Source organism: Kryptolebias marmoratus, linkage group LG7, assembly GCF_001649575.2.
Source record: "Kryptolebias marmoratus isolate JLee-2015 linkage group LG7, ASM164957v2, whole genome shotgun sequence".
NCBI lineage: Eukaryota > Metazoa > Chordata > Actinopteri > Cyprinodontiformes > Rivulidae > Kryptolebias > Kryptolebias marmoratus.
The window spans coordinates 3,696,047-3,717,745 of NC_051436.1; the positions used below are offsets into that span (position 1 = coordinate 3,696,047).

Genomic DNA, 21,699 nt, shown 5'->3' on the forward strand with positions numbered 1-21,699 from the left:
GGGGGGGGGGGGGTTCCACACTCCCAGACTCCCAGACTCCCAGTTTAGGCTGCAGTTAAAATGACAAAATGTACTTACAAAATAAAAAGGCATAAAACTTTTTATAGCACCGTTCTCCATCTTATTGTTACTTAAAACAGCCGTTTCTGTTGTCTGCACAGCTGTGTTGCTACGCTAACTTTAGCTGCTGTGCTTATTACCTCTGTCCCGCAGCTGAGACAAACTGCAACGCTGAGTCAAAGTGGAAAAGTTGTTATTTTCCAGGAGATAAAATAATATCTGTTTCAAGAAGATTATACGAAATTAGCAAAGAAACATGAAGGTTGTTTCGCTGACAAAACATGAAAAGTTAAAACGACTTTCTGTTGCTAACATAAAACTGTCTAAACAGGTTTAAATCTACAGATTGATACGGATTAAAGGAACATTTTTCTTCTTGAATGAGTAACTGTTAGCTTGACTATAAGTAGCAGTTAGCTTGATGCTAAGTAACAGTTAGCTTGACTGACTAGCAGTTAGCTTGACGCTAAGTAGCTGTTAGCTTGACTCTGACTAGCAGTTAGCTTGACTCTGAAAAGCTGTTAGCTTGACTCTGAGTAGCAGTTAGCTTGAGTCTGAGTAACTGTTAGCTTGACTGTGAGTAGCAGTTAGCTTGACTCTGAGTAGCAATTAGCTTGACTCTGAGTAGCAGTTAGCTTGACTCTGAGTAGCTATTAGCTTGACTCTAAGTAGCAGTTAGCTTGACTCTGAGTAGCAGTTAGCTTGACTCTGCGTAGCTATTAGCTTGACTCTGAGTAGCTGTTAGCTTGAGTCTGAGTAACTGTTAGCTTGACTGTGAGTAGCTGTTAGCTTGACTCTAAGTAGCAGTTAGCTTGACTCTGAGTAGCAGTTAGCTTGATGCTAAGTAACAGTTAGCTTGACGTTAAGTAGCAGTTAGCTTGACTCTGAGTAGCAGTTAGCTTTACTCTGAATAGCTGTTAGCTTGACTCTGAGTAGCAGTTAGCTTGACTCTGAGTAGCTATTAGCTTGACTCTAAGTAGCTGTTAGCTTGACTCTGAGTAGCAATTAGCTTGACTCTAAGTAGCTGTTAGCTTGACTCTGAGTAGCAGTTAGCTTGATGCTAAGTAGCAGTTAGCTTGACTTTGAGTAGCTGTTCGCTTGACTCTTAGCTGTTAGCTTTACTCTTAGCAGTTAGCTTGACTCTTAGCTGTTAGCCTGACACTTTCTTAAGAATTCCTTCATTTTTGAACTGAGATCGTGCTGACTGACGTCTAGTGCAGGTAAGATGCTGACTACTTAGAAACACTGCACTCCACCCCATTTTAAATCTGCTCCTCGAAGTGTCGGCCATTTTGTTTTCGTGACGCAACGCAACAACCAGCTGCTGCAGCGCACGTACGTCCAGCTAAGCTGTTAGCCGTGAACACTGTAAAACACCAAAACCATCAAACTACGAGACACTTTAACCTATAGAACCTGTTTTTTTTAATTTGTTTTGTTGTTGCTCACCTGGGGCTGCCTTCTAAAAAGGTCAGGACAGAAAAAAAACAAAAAACCATAATGACACCGAAGCAGCAGGACACTAAATGACAGAGAAAAGGCAGAGAGCCGAACACACAGCAAACACTCTGCAGGACTGACCAAAATACAAGACATAAAAGTGATTAAAAAGAAGTGAAACAGTTCAGCTGGACACGAGCATTAATCAGGGATTACACCTGAAAATAAACAATAAACACAAGAACTCCTGCTTCGACGAGGGTGAGATGTTTTTGGAATAATTGGAGAAGTGAGTAAACTTTCCAGCCCTGTTCTTGAAAGCTTAACGATTTAAAATTTAACCGAACGGAGCGCAGAATGAGAGAGAGAGAGAGACGAGAAAACGCTGAAACAAAAGCAGCTGTCTCCCAAAATTAGTGAGGGGGAGAATATGGAGAGGGAGATAAGGAGGGAGGATGAAGAACACGACTGAAGAATGGGATGAGAGGGAGGAAGAGGAGGACCGAGACATCAGACATAAATCAGCGAGAAAGAACGGGGGGTGGGGGGGACGATAACCCCTGGGTGGCTGCTGGGTTTCAAAAAGATAACAAATAAAAAAACAAGTACAGGCAGAAATGAAATGAAAGGTCTAACATTCCTTGGACTAAGATCATCTGATTATGATGATGGAGGGAGTTACCCGCTTCATTGAGGATGACTCTCAGCTACTACCACCCAAAATCTGAGCTCAACATCAGTAAAACTGAGTTACAGACACCTTTGTGTCTGCGAAGGTGGCCATTTTAAATCAGACTGACTCTGAGTAGTTTTTAGCTTGACTCCAAGTAGCTGTTAGCTTAACTCTGCGTAACTGTTAGATTGGCTCTGAGTAGCAGTTAGCTTGATGCTAAGTAGCTGTTAGCTTGGCTCTGAGTAGCTGTTAGCTTGACTCTGAGTAGCTGTTAGCTTGACTCTGATTAGCTGTTAGCTTGACTCTGATTAGCTGTTACCTACTTCTTTCGATTAGCGCTGTATTTTTTTCTCATCCTAAGATCTTTTCCTAAAACTCTGGCATGAAAGGCGACGGGCGATGTGCAGTTCTTTCAGGGGCGACATCAAGAGGGGGGCAGACGGGGGCAATGACCACTTCTATAAATATGCTGCCCCCCACATGGGCCCCCCTTGGTCAAACAATCTTCTCTTCTCCTTTGACCAATGCTATTTTAGTTTCCTCTTTCTAATTTGGATCAGTGGAACATCAGAAACGTAAAAAACAAACATTGTTGGCCCAGACTTCCTTGAATTATTGCATATCGCCCGACGCCTTTCATGTTTTAAGGCTCTTTCATTAAACAGTTTAGCAAAGTGGCCGCACAGACCAGTCCCTCCTTTCAGGAGCCCTCTTGCCGCTCATAAAACAGATGGATCCGCCCACGTCCCGCGCAGACGCGAGCGTTCAGAAATGAAGCAAGCAGGGAGGAACTGAAAGAGGCGAGGGGTTTTGTGTTCGCTAATGACTGCAACTTGTGGCGGCCATCTTGAAATGAGGTGACTGCAAAAGTGAATGAGTTGAAGACGTACATCCAAGGACGACTCCCTGACATCTTCACTAAAATCGACCCAGTGGTTCATGAGTTATTTTGCTAACAGACGAACAGTGATGACCCCGCCTGTCTTGTGTTATGCAACACGTGGAGCTGAAAGGACGTTTTCTGAACGACTCTCAGCTGCTGCCACACCAAACTCCAGCTCAATATCTGTAAAACACGTTGAGTTATGGACATTTTTGGGTTTATTAAGGTCACTTAGCTGTGGCGGCCATATTGGATTGGGCTGATTTCAAACATTTATATCTAATTTTGATATTTTGCTAACAGTGTCGCCGTTATAAATAATGAGAGTTCAGAAGACAAAATGGAGGGAAAAAGGGACATGGAAACAAGTAAATAATCTGGAATTTGGAAATGAGGGACTAACGGGAGGAAAGAGCGACAACGATGGAGACAAAGTATCCTAGAAACTTTGTGTGGGGGACAGGGGACAGGGGACGGGGGACGGGGGACATCGAGATGCTGAATTAGCAGGAGATAAAGCTGAACACGGGGAGAAAAAAGACTCTGAGACGAGCGGAGAAATCAATCACCAGCAGCTCCAACGACGAGCAGAGTCCGGGGCCAAGAACCAAACTTCCCCCTTTGGTCTCTTCATCACCGTCGCCTCCTCCTCCTCCTCCTCTTCCTCACCTCCACGGCGACGCGCCGCCTCTTTTAACACCGCAACGTATTTCCGCTCCTCTCTGTAAACGCTGACCCGTACAGAGATAAACCGAAATATTCCCCTAAGAGCCGTTAGAGGCGAAGACGAGGCCGTTTCCCGTCTTCGGAGGGTCTCCGGATGACACTTCAGCCGTATTGTACCATAACTCACAAGTGGAGGAGATAAATATTCCACTCGGAAATGGGAAAGAAAGTCACAAATTGGCCAAATTCTCAAAGTTAAAAGTGTGAAAACGTCACGTTTTTAGTGCTATGGAGATGAGAAACATTTTCATTGCAGATTGTTATGTTCAAAGAGGAAATTTTCTTTTTTTAAAAGTATTTCTCTGGGTTCAGAGGCTGAAAACTGCAAATAAAGCTGAAGTGTTGAGATTATCAATGATCCCGTCACGGCCGCGGTGCCCCAGAGAAACCTGCCTGGAGTCGGGACATCCGCCAGCGCCACGAAAACAAGCTCAGCTGAGAAAACAGCTGCTGTTCGGCTGTTTTACCGACACAGGAACTCAGGAAACACGAGGGCTGACTCCGAACTGTCCGGACTGTGGAACCGTGTTGTGGTCGGATTAATCTTTAAATCTGTTTCTTCAATCAGGAAGGAAAATATCTAAAACTCCTTGAACTTGACTTTAAATGTACACAGAAAGTTTCATTAAAATCTGTCAAATGATACCGGAGATATTTTGCTAACACATCTCACGCAATCAGCTACCAAAACACCAAATATGAGCTCAGTATTTGTCCAACTGACTGAGTTGGAGCCATTTTTGGGTTGGCTGGCGATGATTAGCTGTGGCGACCATCTTGGATTGGCCTGACTCCAAAGTTAATCAGTTCATCCAACGATTCCTTCCTCCATTAAAATCCATTCGATGGTTTGTGACAGATTTTGCGAACATGACAGAAACAGACAAAAACATGATCGCCCCCAGCCAAAAATGTCCACCAGACTTAAAAATACCAAACACTGTTTGAAGTTCGGGTTGTTTTAGATGGACTCGCTTAATTTCTGAGATTTTTCTCCCTGATTCCCCGAACTGAGATCACCCTGACTGCTGCCTACTGCAGGTTAGACAGTGACAACTCCCAACTAACACCACCCGACCCCAGAAAAGCCGACCCCCCCTCTAACACCTTCCATGGCTGCCAGGTCCGAGTCGAGAGCGTGTCCCGCAGACACGTGTCTATAAGCATCTGCGCCGGCAGCGTCTCTTGGCCGAGAGCCTGGCAGAGACGAACGAGCGAGCCGAGACCCTGAGCCGGACCGGTGCGCTTCTACGTCAGTGACCCCTGACCCCGGCGAGGCCATCGGCGTCGGACACGGCGTCCCGCCGCGCGTTAGCTAATGACCGGTTTCACTCACAGGTGGGCCTTCCACCCTCAGGCAGAGACGGTGAAAGCGTGTCGCAGCAGATGGGCTGCAGGAAAACGGAAAATGGAAAATGACTTGACGAACCGAAACCAACCAGGAGGACTCTAATCTGAGCTCTGTACTTGGATCGGATCCAGAGGAACTTGGAGAAAAAGGACAAATTTTCTCTGCAGGAAGTAGCTCAGGTTTGTGATTCTAAATCAAATTTTAAATCAAAGGTTTTAACACTTGTGTTTGCTTTATGTGGGGGTAGCAGGGTTTGCAACTGCAAAATAATCCATAAAAGTTGTTAAATTTCCTGAATGATTGAAGAAGCTGCTGGCGGCCCCTAACCCAGCGGTGCCCAGTCCTGGTCCTGGTTCTGGTCCTGGAGGACCACCATCCTGCAGGTTTTATCCGTCTCTCTGCTCTTCAGCATGTCTTTAAGTTCTGTTAATCACTCAGTCATTCGGATCAGGTGAGTTAAAGGAGAGAAACACCTAAAACACGCAGAACGGTGTCCCTCCAGGACCCGGACTGGACCCCCACTCATTTGACCCAGGTGTCAGTCGTTGTAAATCCAGATTCAAAGCCTGACTGACCAAACTGATCGTTCACAAAGCATTTTTTACTTCAGGACATTATTAGAGTCAGTTTTTGTTCTTTTTTGGAGAACACCAACAGAGACACTTCGCTCACGCCTGTTTGTGTCTCGCAGCAGTTGCGCTGATTCCTCCCACCGGACTTCTCGAGCCTCTTCTAATTATTTTCTCCGGCCGCGCAGTTGGAGACGTTTTCACTCACGGATCTACACGCTGCCAGAAACCAACACAACACCAAGACAGGAAACAGCCCGAGTGCTTCGGCAGCCTAAGGAGCGTCGTGGGACAGACGTGACGAGCTTCACCACGGGCAACGAAAACCACCGGAGTCTCCGGTTTTTCTCCCAAGTCTCTCGTCATCGCTCTCGCTCTGTTTAACTCTGTCCTTTCTCTCTTTTTTTTTTTTTCCCTGTGTAATCATATCCTTTACACCATAGGCTTCCAATCTAATCTCATGCATCGATACTCTTTAATTAAACTGATTTGAAGACACTGTCCTCAGTTCATTCATCCCCTCGTACGGGAAACACGGGGACGGTACATCCTCGTTCCCTCCAGTTCCGTCTCTGCAATCAGCTGAAATGTCACGCAAAAAAAAATAATTAAAAAAGACGTTGCTTCTAAATATTTCCTGATTTCACTGAAGCAGCTGTTCTCCGTCGCTTTTTGGTCAGCAACGCCAAACGGCGACTCGACAATAAAAACAAAACAAAGAAAATCACCGGAGGAGGTCGTGAAATGACACCCGGCTCAGACGGGGTAACCCCGGAGTCACGGGTTTCCTTTTCTTTAAAAAAATAAATAAAAAGTGCTGCAGCTTATCTTTGCAAACACAGAGACGCACTTTGTACAGTGTAGCTCCTGAGTTTAATTTGCTGAACAAAGATAATCGAAACGGTGAAACTACCGTAGACGCCGTTCCTTTCTTTTGAATTCCCTTCCTCTCTTCACCTCCTTATCTACCTCCTTTCTCCATTCCTGCTCCGGTTCGAAGGGATTAAATTTCCCTCCAGCTAGTAAACTGTGCTGTAATTATACGAGCTGCTTTATTGGACCGGACGGGGGGGGGGGCAAATCCCTTTATGTTCAGACGCAGGGCTTCCCTTTAAAAACCCATCCGGACAAACCCCATCATCTCCAGCAGGCCTGGTGATCACCTCTGTCAACGGGTCAGCTCGTCTTTCTTGTCGCTCTTTTAATCCCATTGTGCATCCCCTCGATTTAAGCCAGATGATAGCTTGTTGTGATGTCTGACAGGATGAAAGAAGATCTATTTACGGAGCAGCTGGTTGTGTTCATGTGGGGGACTTAATGAGACATCCAAAGAACCAACGAATAAATAACAAACAGAAAGAGCACAATAATAAAACCCAATTAAATAAAGTATGGGCTAAAATGAAAATATCTCAGTCTTGTTTAAAAAGTGGGTCGGACGGGTTCAGCCCAATCTCCTCGGTGAGCAGAACACCGGGGAAGATGCTGTAGATCCAAAGTTCTGCACGCATCAGCTGTCAGCAGTTCAAACTGTTTCCAAAAATAGATGCCAGGCCTCCGCCGCAGCCGGTTGTCCGAGGACAACCGAAGGAGTGACGTCCATCAGGAAGAGGTTCCGAAAACGGGCTTGGATCGCCGAGGTTCAGCCTTGGTGACAAACAGGAAATCCAGGTTTCCAGCAGGAGAAGAAGTCTTGAAGCACGAAAGCCTTTTTTTTTGGTATAACCCCGGCATCGACAAGAGCCAGCCTCATTGAGACCGGATAAGCGGCCGGCTGGGACGCACGACGGCAGGGAATGACGAAGACGTTGGATGGGAAGGTCGGGAGCGATGATTTAAACCTCCAGGAAGTGCCAGGAGAAGGACTGGTGACAATCCAAGAGGAGGAGTCGGCGAATGGCATTCATGAGGAAGTTTCAAGAAAGTCTCGCAAAGTTCATGACGACCCGTCTCCAACCCATCGAAGATGTCTGCTTCCTGCGTCAGGAGTGCTAGAAATGGATTTTCACTCCTGCACTGGAGCTCTTCGAGGCCAGCGTCTGGGTCCAAAAACCACGCTGGTGATAAATAATAATAATAATAACTGAAAAACTGGTCCAAATCTGCAACTAAATGTGCACGACCAACGATGCACACAAAAGTAGGACTTTCAAAACACGGACATAAAGCTCGCTGGTTACAAAAACTGTAATTCAAAATTGACGTATTTTCTATTAATTTTCTCGCCATTTTGAGTCGACCAACAGTCGCATCCCAATGAGACACCACCTAAAGGAAGAACCATCAACGCTGATGGGAAAAAGTTTTAAACCTCCCTGTTTACCTCAAATCCTGTGGTACTTCCAGAAGTGAGTTGTTTTACCGGTGAATTAGAACTTGATAATGCCATCTATTACACTATGATATATAATATTTATATTTTCTCCCTGCCTGCAAATTACAGGTCTCACAAAGCAAACACTTAAAATTAATCACCTGTTTTGCAGCAGCTGTAAAGAAACAGTAAACTGTTTCTCATACTGTGCTTTTGTTTAATGGCCTCCGGCGCATTGTGCTGTTTCAGACTTTATTAACAGTTTACAGAAACTGCAAATATGTCGTTTGTCTTCCTCTCAGTGAAAACAGCAGAGACATGATGGGTTACTGAGCATCTCCAAATGCAAATCAGAAATGTTTATTAACGCCTATACGTAGGAAAATAAAGACAGTTAGTTTGAAGGTTCATTTAAAACATAAGACAGTCAGGAGATTCACTGAGACGACGTTCTGTAACAAATTTGCTTTTTTTTTTTGTTTTTAAAATGCTAACATTCTCAAAAAGAATCTGTATTGTAGCACAGTTGTAACAAGGTTGGTGCAGTTATCCAGCAAACTATCCAACAACAACATGCTAATCCAAGAACATGCTAATTCAGCAAAAGGCTTGGTCAGATCTGTAAACAAAGAGTTGAGGACAAAAAAGGACACTTGTAAAAAAACGACCAAAATCCACCAGTGATTTGTTGTTTGGTCAGTTTAAAATTATATTTTAGTCTACCAGAGCTTTGTTCAAGCTAACATGCTAATGCTAAGATCTAGATTTTTTTTTAATTTATTGATTTATTTTTGGTTAAAATATTTTAAAATACAGTAAAACATAGAACAAATTTATCATTTAACATTTTCTGCAGAAAACCTTTCTAAAAAAAACAGGTTTGGCCGGGATCACAAGTAGAAAGTCTAATACAGCAAAACGCTAACATACCAACATGTTAACATACCAACACGCTAACATGCCAACATGCTAACATACTAACACGCTAACATACCAACATGCTAACACAGCTAAGGGAACATCTACTTCTAAAAACAATGAGGTGTTGATAAAAAAGGAAACTATTGTATAAAATTTAAAGACCAAAATTTATCAGTGATTTCACTTATTTAAAAAAAGGGAAAAAAAATTTAAACATGAGCTTCATTCAAGCTAACATGCTAATGCTAAAATCTACATTTCTTGGTGAAAGTCATTTAAAATACAGCAAACATAAAAGGTTATTTGCAGAAAACTAAAGGTTTTCTCTCATGGACTGTTTTTTACACAGGTTTTTGTGTAGAAATAAAAATATGTGAACGACGTACTTTTAAGATGGGCTAATGTTAGCGAGCCAGTTAGCCACGACAGCTAACACAGTTTGGGTTAATCATGACTTCGCTCCATGACTGTAAGATAATTTTACATGAACTGAAACCGAGAAAGACGTGGTTTCTTATTATGAGCAGCATGCTGTGTATATTTACTTTTATGTAAATTGAACTGGGCTCCATCTTTGGCTTTTAGCATCACTGCTAAAGGCTAAAAAATCAGTTGGTTCAGCAGCAACAACAAATATTAACCTAAACTGAACAGAAAGTGCCGTTTTTCTTTTAATGGTTTTATATCCTAACAAATGTATTGACAGAAAATGTGCTTTCTCATCAAATTTTGAATACTGAATTCAGTTACAGCATGAGCAGAGAAATCTTTGTTTAAATTACACAACATATCTAAGAAATGATTTGACAGATGTATACAGCAATGCAAACGTAAGGGGCAGTTTTCTGTGCCGGCCAGGAAACATCAGGCGTTATCTGTGTATTTATTCATGCTGGCACTGGTCGGGGGGACTCTGGCAGAAGACATTAAGCAGGAGATGAAAAGTGCTTCTGCTTTCGAACAGATTACAATACAACAGCCAAAGAAGCCAGTTTGGATATATAAGTTCAGACAAACATTGTGTGAGTCAATGGCCGCCCCTGCAGGCTGTAAATCGTGCTGGCAGGACGGATTACAGCCTGAGAGGCGCAGAAAGACGTTAGTTTGGGTGGCCATCTTTGATCGACGTCCTTTTTTACTAAGAGTGATGTCAAGGAAACTACAACTCAGCAAAAACAGACAGATCTGTGTCAAGTTCTGCTACTCTTAGCCTTTAGCTAACATTTTTCTTCTTTCAGCTAGCGTTAGCAAGCCTTTTGCTGCATACAGTGGTTAGCTCATCTTCTCGTACATTCGGCTTTTAGCTAGCCTGTTGCTACTTTTGGAGGACATTTTGCTACTTTTAGCTAGTGTTTTGCTAACATTAACCTTAGCTCTTTGCTCCTTTTTAGCTTCTAGTTAGCGATTCGCTCATTTTAGCTAACTTTTGGCTTCTTTGAGCTAACTTTTTGATATTTATAACTTTTAGGTAGCCTTTTGCTGTATACAGCTGTTAGTTAATCCTTTTTTACATTGTTTTTAGTTAGCATTTTGCTACTTTTAGCTTCTGTTGCTCATTTAAGCTAACATTTTGCAACTTTTAGCTTCTATTTTGCTAATTTTAGCTAATGTTGTGCTACTTTTAGCTTTTGTTGCTTATTTTAGCTAACATTTAGCAACTTTTAGCCTCTGTTTTGCTAATTTTAGCTAACATTTTGCTATTTTTGGAGAACGTCTTGATACTTTCAGCTTTTAGCTAACAGCTTGATACTTTTGGTTTTTAGCTAGCATTTTGCTTCCTTTATCCTTTAGCTAGTGTTTTGCCCCTTTTGGCTTCTAGCTAATATCTTCTTTTAGCTATAAAAACTCAGTTTGAGCTGTCGTTCAGCTCAGTTCATGTTTAAAATGCTTCACATTGAACTAAAATTGTCCAATTTAACAGAAAAAAAGCAGCTTAAACCACAAACTTCTTAGTAGCTTCAGTAAAACAAAAAACAAAGTACCTGAACCTTCAGCTCCAATTAGACAAAATCACAGTTTTACTTGTTTCATTTATAATCTATAAACAGATTTTACTCCTTTTTTCCCCTATGAACCTAATAAGGAACACATCTTTAAAACCCTAACATCACCAATGATCAAACAGCGTTTACCTTGATGTAAGAAGAGGAGAAAGGCTCTATTTGTGTTTTTTACAGAGCCGATCCTGTCCTATAACCAAATGTTTGCGTGTTGGCACATTCCGGAGCCTGAACTCCATCTTCTTCTGGACCAATTAATACCGAATGCAGAAGCCTCTCTGTGTGTCTGCTCACTCATTGAATTATGCAGAAATACTGTCATTGAGGCTACAAGGGCATTGCTAAAAGCCCTCTTTATGCAAATGGAGTGGAGATGACAGTGTGTGTGTGTGTGTGTGTGTGTGTGTGTGTGTGTGTGTGTGTGTGTGTCAGCCAGGATATATCTCATAATGATAACTTATCGGAGCCAGCAGATACGCCTGATATGGAATATGAGAAACGCACATAAAGAGGAGAGTGTGTTTCCTTTCCTCTTTGCCTCACACACACACACACGCGGCGACACATGATCCTTCACTTTGCGTGAAGCGCTCATTAACAAATTTATTAATGGCCTCTTAATTAGGCCTGCTTATCTTTTCCCGACGCAGCGAAGTTTCCTCCGGGAAGACACGGGTTGGAAACCAGTTCCTGAAACTTACACACTTGAGTTTTCACCACTGAACTCACTTATCGCCGATTACCTTCTATCCGCCGCCCGTTGACGGCGGCGTAACAAACAAACCGGCCGTTAAACCCTTCTGTCAGGATGAGGACCTCTGACCGCCATCTTTAAATGGAACCTCATGTTTGAGAACGAAGGATAAGGAACATCTGCGTCGTCGACTGAAGCTACTTTTCTGTTGGTCAGGGTTGATTATGTCACCAGGAATCGACACGACCTGGGTCCCTCCCTCGCCCCCCCAAGAACCGGCTCCGGAGGGGTTGTTCCGGTTTCCCTTTTTCCTGGTCCTGATGCATACATTGTTTGTCCATCGAGGTTTTGGAATCGCTTCAGAGACCCCATGAGGAGCTGGACAACATGGCCCGCCGCCCTCCCCAGACCCCTCCACTACGTTAAGGTGGCCATACTGAGGAGGGTTTCTGAGTCGAGTCCTTAGACAAAACTCTGGATTTCCTGGTCCAACTACGTTCTAACCCTCACCTACGGTCAGGAGGTTTGGATTAGGACCCAAAGAACCAGATCCTGGATCCAAACGTCTGAAATGAGCTTCCTCCGTTGGGTGGCCGGGCTCAGACTCAGAGATCTCCGTTGGAGTAGAGCCGCTGCTCCTCCTCGTCGAAAGGAGCCAGCTGAGGTGGTTCAGACATCTGATCTGGACGCCGCACTGGGAGGAGACCCTCAGGGCAGACCCAGAACTCTCTGGAGGGATTCTGGATCCTCTCTGGTCTGGGAACACCTTGGGATCCTCCAGGAGGAGCTGGAGGAGGTCTGGATTTCCCTCCTGTACCTGCTGCCTCCTCGTTCTGACCTCTGATAAAGGCGGGATGAGGAGGTTAGGGATCGTCCTGTAACCGAAGGGTTGCCGGTTTGAGCCCCCACTCTGACACTTCACTTCCTGCCTGCTGCTGGTGGTCAGAGGGCTTGGTGGCGCTGGCGTCATGGTCGCCTCACCATGAATGGCTGATTGTAGTTAAAGTGCTTTGAGAAAAAGGCTAAACGAGTGCTGGCCGTTTACCAGAAGAGGTAGAAGATGGATGGTTGGGTAATAATGATTAGCTGTGGCGGCCATCTTGCATGGAATTGACTGCTAAAGTTAATCATCTTCAGTTTTATGACCTGCTGAGTCACTTCTGACTGAACAGAACTTTAGCCGCTTCGCAGTTAATTTAATAACGAGGAAAACCCGGAGTTTGAAGGAACGCCCAGATCTGTGCTGGGAGCAGATATGATTACCGTGTGTGTGTGTGTGTGTGTGTGTGTGTGTGCGTGTGTGTGCAGATTGATGACACGTGGAAGTGAAGGACGCGTCACACACCTGTGCTGCTGTAGCACATGGGAGCAGGACACAGGTAGACAAGGTGCCGCTCTCAGCAAGGTACCACACACACACACACACACACACACACACACACACACACGCACACACACACACTCAGGTACTCAGAGTGGATCTGACTTTTAGATTTGTTTCAAAGTGAGTTTAACCATCCTGAGCGTTGGCTGAGGACTCTCAGCTACTACCACACCAAGACCAATGTGAGGGAAAGTGGTTCATGAGATATTTTGCTAACAGACGAACAAAGAAGCCTCCACAAACAGATGCAGTTACATGATCGCCCATCTTTCACTGCAGCAGAAGATAAACATCAAACGAGTCGCCTGGGAGGTCAGATCTTTAAATGGCTCCACTTTAATTTCCATTTTAAAGCCTCTTCTTCGGTTGGTTCTGTTCTGCTGAAAATAACTTCAGCTAAAATTAGCAAAAAATAAAAAGCTAATGGCTAAAATAAGCAAACAAACAAAAAAAAGGCTAAAATTGGAAAACAAGCTATAAAGAGTAAAAACAGCAAGAAAAAAGCTAAAACTGGAAAAACGAGCCTAAAAAGAGCAAAACTGTAGTTAAAAGATTCATGAAAACAGTAACTAAAACCAGCAAATCAGTAGCCTAAAGCTAAAGTTAGCAAAATAGTAGCTAAACATCAAAGCTAGCAAAAAGAAAAGCTAAAAGCTAAAATAAGCAACACAAACAAAAAGACTCAAATTAGCAAAACACTAGCTAAAAGCTAAAAACAGCAAGAGAGAATCTAAAGGCTTAAATCAGCGAAACTAAAAAAAAGTAGTTAAAAATTTAAAATCAGAAAAAAATAGAAGCTAAAAGTTAAAACTAATAAAAGTGTAGCTAAAATTTTAAAATAAAAACACAGAAGCTAAAGGCAGTAATTCAGTAGCTTAAAAGTAAAATTAGCAAAACCGCAGCAAAAAGCTAAAACTAGGAGAACAATGGTGATTAGTAAAAATGAGCAGGACAGCAGCTAAAAGCTAAGTCTACTGACGTAGAATTCAAAGATCAACTTTTTTCTGGGAGTTGGAGAGTTTTTATTTTAACAAGAAAAAAATGTGACGTTAAACATTTCATGAAGTAAAAAGATCTGCTGCAGGTAAGATACTGACTGCTCACAACTGCTGTGACACGGCAGCATCTCCGTCTCGTTCACTTCCACTGTCCAACCAGACAAAATGATTGGACACAGAGGGACAATATATTTAGTAGAGAGAGACAGGAAGATGTTGAGACGGACAGGAAGGAGACGGGGTGTCCTTGAGAAGATGAGTGTGGACGGTGGGGGACGTGGACGGTCCGGGTGATGAGAGGATGGATGGAGAGACAGGGAGAAAGGTGACGGATGGAGGAGGAGAAGAAGAGGAGAGAAAAACTGTCCCCCTGGGGGTGTGGACTGTCCACAGTGTCCACAGTGTCCACCTGACGAGACAGTAAATCGTCTCAGTTCGGTGTGTGTTCTCCAAACGCTGCTGCGCGTTGATAAATCAGTGTGTGTCCACGGGAGGAGCTGATGATTCATGATGCAACAGTAATCCTCACACACACACACACACACATCGCACACATCGCACACACACACACAGACACAAGCCGCAGCTGGACGAACACTCGGCCGTGACCTGAGATAAATAACTACTGTCATGTTGGTCTTAGCTTTTAGCTACTGTTTTGCGAACTTTAGCTTTATGCTACTCCTTTGCTGGTTTTGGATACTGTTGTCATAAATTGGTAAATTAGTTTTGCTGGTTTTAGCTACACTTTTTTAGTTTTAGCTTTCAGCTACAATTTTAGCAGAGTTTACTTTGAGCTGTTATTTTTGCTTTTAGCTTCTGTTTTGCTACTGTTTTCATAAATTAGTAAATTAGTTTTGCTGGTTTTAGCTACACTTTTTTAGTTTTAGCTTTCAGCTACAATTTTAGCAGAGTTTACTTTGAGCTGTTATTTTTGCTTTTAGCTTCTGTTTTGATGGTTTTAACTTTTAGCTAGTATTTGCTAGTTTAAGTCTTGAGTTTTTGTTTATTTATTTTTATTGCTTATTTAGCCTTTAGCTTTTCTTTTTGCTAGCTTTGATGTTTAGCTACTATTTTGCTTTTAGCTACTATTTTGCTAACTTTAGCTTTAGGCTACGCATTTGCTGGTTTTGGTTACTGTTTTCATAAATTAGTAATTAGTTTTGCTGGTTTTAGCTTTTAGCTACAATTTTGTTAGTTTTAGCTTTTAGCTACTGTATCCTTAGTTTAACATTTAGATATTGGTTTAAATTACTGTTTTGCTAGTTTACCTTTGAGCTGTTATTTTGCTAGTTTTAGCTTTAGCCACTGTTTTGCTGGTTTTAGCTTTTAGCTACAATTTTGTTAGTTTTAGCTTCTGTTTATCTAGTTTTTGCTTTTAGCTACTGTGTCCTCAGTTGAAGAATTAGACACTGTTTTGCTGGTTTTAGCTACTGTTTTTGCAAGGTCTACTTTTAGCTCATGTTTTGCTCGTTTTAGCTTTAGCTACTGTGCAGTTGGTCTTAGCTTTTAGCTTCAGTTTGTCTACTTTTAGCTTTTAGCTACTGTTTTTGTGCCAAGACCAGCAGGACGCTGCTACTCGTTGATGAATCTATGTTTTAATGAGGAGCTGATGAATCATGATGCAACAATAATCCTCACACACACACACACACACACACACACCAAGCTGCAGGACCAACTGTGAGTTTCTCGGCTGTTAACAGCAGCTTCAGCAGCAGTCAGAGGACAACATGAGCTATTTTAGTTTTGCTTTGATATCCAATAGGCGGCTTAACATCCTCATTAGATCGTATCAGCCCCACACACACACAGACACACACACACAGAGCCGGGGTGAAATTATCTCTCCTACACTCCCTGCCGAAATTATCATGAAATCTCATCGTTTGTTTGTTCGGCTGATTTATTAGTTTGTGGGAACGAGCGCGGCTGTTCCGTGATGCTGCGGTTCCTGATGTGTTTGTGCAGCGAGAGATGACCTTGTTATAAGCTGAGTGGGCTGTAGTGCTGGGGCATCATTAGTATGGGTTAGGTGAGGGGTAGAGGGTGAGGGTGTGTGTGTGTGTGTGTGTGTGTGTGTGTGTGTGTAGGTTGGAGGGTAACACAGAGGAGAGATGGGGGATGGCAGTAAAAGACAAAAGCTATAGGAGCGAAATATTTGGGTCAAGAAGGGACACGCAAATTTGTCAAAACTGCCGTTCGTCACTCGGAGGCAACAAATGTTTAAGGGAACACACACACACACACACACACACACACACACACTCAGATATTTATATATAGTTTGACTGCACCTCCTCTTTTCCTACAATAGCCTCCAATGGCCTTCAGCAGCAACAGAGGGAGCCTGAACAACCTGGTCACAGCGTGGTTTCGTCCTAACAGACACCCTTATCTGCATGACAACAACTACACACACACACACACACACACACACACACCTACACACACACAGAGAGACGTCAGGTTTGGAAACGTGTGCCGACACATTTTTAGTCTCCTGGTTTTTGTGGCCAAATGGTGAAAAGTTAAGTTTGTTTAAAGGCCTTGAAGCCTCTGACCGAACCATGAACACACACCTATCTGCAGGCAGTAATGATGTGTTTTTAAACAGGTGCGCGTAAGCACCAACACACCTGTTCGGCCTTCGTTTGTACATTTTTGTCAGGATTTTTTTAATTCACTCCTTCTCCGGCACAAAAGACAAGTTTTGACGAAGACAAAAAGTGATTTCCTCGTTGAAAACAGGACTTGGGAGACTGAACATTTCTGTCACGTGTCAAAACAGGATTTATTATTTCTTTATAATTTCGACACAGTTGCAGTTTAACTTAAGTGGGTTTGGGGGATTTTGAACATTTCACTTGATGCAACTTGAGATATTTAAACAGTTTCTTCTTTCTCCCACAGATTTGACTCATTTTTTTTTTACAGTTTACGGCTTCAAGACAAGACTCTCAAACCCCTCCAGAGATCAGAATCTGCACACCCAAACTCTCATTAACGTCCATCGTTGCTCAGCTCAGGATCTCCACCTTAAACCAGGAAGTAATGGGTTTTATTTGATTTTTTTATATGGAAACTGGAGATTGGATGTTTGGCACTGAGGCTCTGGAGGCCGACAGGTGCAAACGGTAACGGCAGGAAGACCCGGCTGAATCCGTGGAGCTCGAAAATCCGACATCCAACCTGAAACTAACGTTGCCGCGGTCCGTATGACTTGGTGGTCGAGTCCTCCTGGTGGTATGGTTCGCTTCTGTTTTGTGGAGTGAGTTTGAAGTCGTTGTTTTGGGTTTTTTTCTTAGTGTGTTTTTGGTATTTGCAGCATTTGTTTCATTGGTTGTCGTTTTTTTAAATTATTATTTTCCTGCATTTGGTTTTTTGCGCTTTTGGCGTTTGCATCGTTCGTGTTTTTGAACCTGTCTCGGCCGTCGTTTGTTTCGCTCTAATGAAGCAGACTTGTTCGAAACCCTGTTTTAAATCTTGTTTTGAATCGGACAAACACTAGAAGTGAGGCGACTGATTTGAGTCTTTAGTGCTGTTTGTTTCAGGATCAGGGAGTTTGATGTTGCAATAATGGCAGCTAAACAGAGAAGGGTTTGAGACGCCTGCTACAACGCTGCAACCATGATTTCTGCAACAAATTTTGTGAACAAACAACAAAACTACAAGCTCCTTGAGGAAACCGAGAACCCTTGTGAACGTTTCGAGAGATCTACCTGTCGCCAACGGTGAGATACCACCTAAACAGGAGCTCAACTAAAACCCAGATCAACCGAAAAACAAACTCTTCATCAAATCCAAACCAAACCTAAAGACCTTCATCTAATAAAACACAAACTTACGGCTCGTTATTTTCTGCTTCCCAATTAAAGACAGAAAAAACTACCGAATGCGCTCGGCACAGGCGACCAAGATGTCCTTTAGGAAGCAAGATTAAGAAAACGTTTCCCCGGCGCTCTCCGTTCTGACGGAGCTGCTGAAACAAAGAGGTGACGAAGAGCAGCGTTAAACCCCGAAACCGTAAGCCTCGGGATGCAGAATGAGCCGCGGCGGCGGGAACAATGGAAGGCAGCTCGAAACAAAGTGGAGGCAAACAGTAAGCGGGGCCACTCTGAGGTCCTGCCAACAGCAGGAGGAAGAGGAGGAGGAGGACACAGCTTAGGAATATTCTAGTCATTTATTCTTGGCCAAGGGTCAACTGCTGCCTCCAGCTGGAGCTCGGAGATGGAGGAAGGAGCTCCAGGGGTCACCGGTGTCCCACATACGGCAAAAACGCTCAGCCCACCACGGAGGGATGAAGCTCAACGCCTGTCAATCCCAACCGGAAACACCAGAGCGTGTATTTAACCACAGCTTTTATACCTCAACCCAATGACTACCACGAATAAATTAATACCATTACATTCGTTGCTGTAATTTGCAACAAAAACTGTCAATAAAGTAAACATGTCCGGTTCAGATCCAATAATTTAAAGCCCGATTTTTTTCCAGTTTAACCCGTACGAGTGTTAGAGTCAGTGATGGGAGCGACTCGAAACAATCGGCGCTGCGCACATGTGGCCTTTTTCCCGAAGAGCTCCTCGCCGCGGCGGCCTGTCCAACATATTTTACAACCGTAATTACAATATAGAGAGCAGCCGCCTCTACGACAGCTGCTGTTTCCGCGTTAGAGGTTCCCTACGTAATTATCTTGATGAACCTGGCACGCTTTGGTAATAAATATCGCAGAACGCACACACACACTTACACAAGGTGGAAGAGGACACACTAAATGTACAGGCAGGTAGAAGAAGGAGCGAGGACATGCCGAGGACCGTTTTACCGGAGACTCCGGTAAAACGAAAACAATTTTTTTGTTTTACCGGAAACTACGGTAAAACGAAAACACTTTTTTGTTTTACCGGAGACTTCGGTAAAACAAAAGCACTTTTTTTTTTTTTTTTTTTTATGCAGACAGACAGAAACTTTGTGTTGCAGTTGGTTAGAATATTAAATTTGTTAATAAAAGATTTTTTTTGTTAATGTCGAAGTAATGTTTTTGTTATTTTAGATGTCTCCGGTGCTTTAAAGGCTAATGCATCAATTTACTGGTGAAAATAACCGGTATTTTAATTATTTTATCTTGACCAAACAATAAATAATCCTGTTTTCAAGAACTGCAAGACTTACAAAATGTTAGTGCTCTGAGTATGTATCGGGGATGACTCTCAGCTACTACCACAACAAATTTTAGTTCAATATCTGTAAAAATGACTGAGTTGGAGCCATTTTTGCGCTGATTAGCTGTGGCTTTCTGAGTTTCATTGAAAGTTGTTCTCCTGTTCATTAAATATTTTGTTGACACAACAAATAAATGCATGCAGACGCTGGCAATTACATGATCGCCCGCCTTTCTTAATGGTGGGCGGTCTTAAACACATAAAAACAAGAAAAAACTAACTAACTCGTCTCAGTCTGTAATTATCTCTCTCCAAGCATAATCTTTACACAGAAACCTAAAGTTTATTTTACTTGCCTGTTTGTTGTTATTATAATTTTTTATTATTTTATTTATTTTTTTGTTTGGAACGATTTAGATATGATGTGTCGTCTTGTGGTTTCAGCGGCCGTAAAATTGTGTTATTGGGAGACAAAGAGGTTTAACGTTTTTCAATCTGAGCCAGACAAAATGGCCGTGCTTTCCATCGCCATGGCAACCCGACATTTGATCCCCAGCGACTTTTTTCTGTTTCCGCTTCGAGTAAAATCGCTTTAAAACATTTATCGCGTGCTGACGAAAGGGCAGTAACGGTTTCGCCTGCCTTCTGTGTTTGAGTCAGTTTTAGGAATCAACCCGATTAAAGATGGCCGCCTAAGCTAATTGACTTCAGCGAACATAAAACCGTCTGTAGCTTAGTCAGTTGTACAGATATTGAGTTAAAACTCGGTGTGGTAGTCGATGAGAGTCGTCCCGAACGACAGTCAGAGCGCCAACTGTTCAAGTAAGATTAAAACTTCTTTAAAACTAGTGAAGTCGGTTTTATCTGTCTGTGAGCAACATATCTCTCTTAATGAAACATTCAGGAATTAACCAACTGATTAACGTTTGATTCAAGATGGCCGCCACATCTGATCAACCTCAGCTGAGGTTTGATGAGGTCGTAGCTGAGTTTATCCCCTTGCATAAAGATAATTTACAAAGTTTGACCAAAACAGCAACACCTCTAAAACTTTGGCGTAAAACTCTGTGGGTGACATGCATTCCTTCAAGGAATCCTTGACCTTTAATTTTGCTGTTATTTGATTACAACTTGTGGTATTCCTCCATTTTTTTATTACATCTCTTTAAGTTTTGCTTTTGTTTGATGAAAATGTTTCTTTGCAGAAGGAGCGGGATTTGTCAAACACGAGGTGAGAACTGTCCGAGAGTTCGTTTATTGATAAAAATATAATTTTAAAAGCCCGAATCTCGACCGTCCCGACTCAGAGTCGCAGGGACGCGTGCGTGCTAATCCGGGGGTTTATTCCATTTCCTGTCCACCCGCTGCTGCTACTAACGCGGGACATGTTCAGCTGTTAGGGAAGATTGGATGGGACGTTTCCCAGATTCAGATAAGGCTCTGAACTCGGATATTACCGCCCCGCGGGTGTCCTGGATTTATCTGTAGCCTGGACAGGGAAGCATCGAAACAGCAAAGAGGAGAGCATATAAAAGAGGGAGGGAAACTGGGAGGACTCTGGGAACTTACCGGGTCTTTTTTCCATTTTTCTCCCTCGACTGCCACATAGTCGAACCTTCGATATTAAAATGAGGATTTGCTTCTGGCAGAGCGACTTGTTGCTCTTCGGGCAGGGCTTGCGCTTGCTGGCGATCTGCCGGTTCGCCTGGGGGTCCTTGACCTCCCTCCGCTGGCGGATGAGGGAGCTGGCAAGGGCGGCCATCTTCCCGGCGGTGACCTTTTCCCTGCCTCACCAGCCTTCGGCGGCTCGGTGGAGCCCAGGTTTCGGGGGGCCTGCTCACCCAGGGCGATGGAGCACCGCTGCGGGAGGAATGAAGGGGGGTGGGACTCTGAGTCAGGACGGTCCGAAGCAACGAAGAGGAGGAGGGTAGACAAACGGGAAGAAGGATGTGAAGGTAAAGAGGGGTGGCTTGTTCAAAATCCCATCCGAATTTGAAAACCACTGGTCAGAACGGCGTCATATTCAAATATTTCCTGGTTAGAAATCACTATTCTCCAGTTGGGACGAGCCATGCTTCCTGCCGCCTTCGAAATCTCCTCCTAAACCTCTGACCCAGCCTCAAGTTCAGCCCGACCAAGTCCGAAAGGGAACGGAAGCATCCGCCACATCACGAAACCAGAACAAATGTCACACGAATCCCTTAACCTTCTCGGCGTTGCTGCGTCCGATCCGGTGGAGCGGACAGCGTCCACTTTCTGCCCTTCACCAGTAGAATTTCTCCATCCGCAACTAAGCCAGAGAAGTAGAAGAAGAAGAAGAAGACCGTCCGACCTGAAGGATGATGTACGGATGCAGATTCTGCCTGGTGGACCGGGTCTTGTTCCCGGGCTCCTCTGGCATCACCTCAGCGTCCAGTTGCACTCTGAGAGAAGAAGGGGAAGAAACGTGGGGAAAGACACACCAAGGGCTTGATAAAAAAATCCACCAGAGACAGAGGTGACATTCAGAGACGAGGGAGCG

The 21,699-nt window shown here is 43.5% G+C and overlaps 1 protein-coding gene across 1 annotated transcript in view; it reads right to left on the minus strand.

Annotated features, from left to right (window-relative positions):
• fgf11a (fibroblast growth factor 11a) overlaps positions 1–21,351 on the minus strand; it is a 49,124-nt gene extending 27,773 nt beyond the window's left edge. Inside the window, exons 1-3 of the mRNA XM_017436046.2 lie at positions 20,748–21,351; positions 12,292–12,313; positions 6,148–6,175 (exon numbers count right to left, since the gene is read on the minus strand). Coding sequence (XP_017291535.2) covers positions 6,148–6,175; positions 12,292–12,313; positions 20,748–20,940 — 243 coding nt within the window. The 5' untranslated portion in view covers positions 20,941–21,351. The remainder of the gene's footprint in view (positions 1–6,147; positions 6,176–12,291; positions 12,314–20,747) is intronic.
• Between the last annotated feature and the right edge of the window lie 348 nt (positions 21,352–21,699).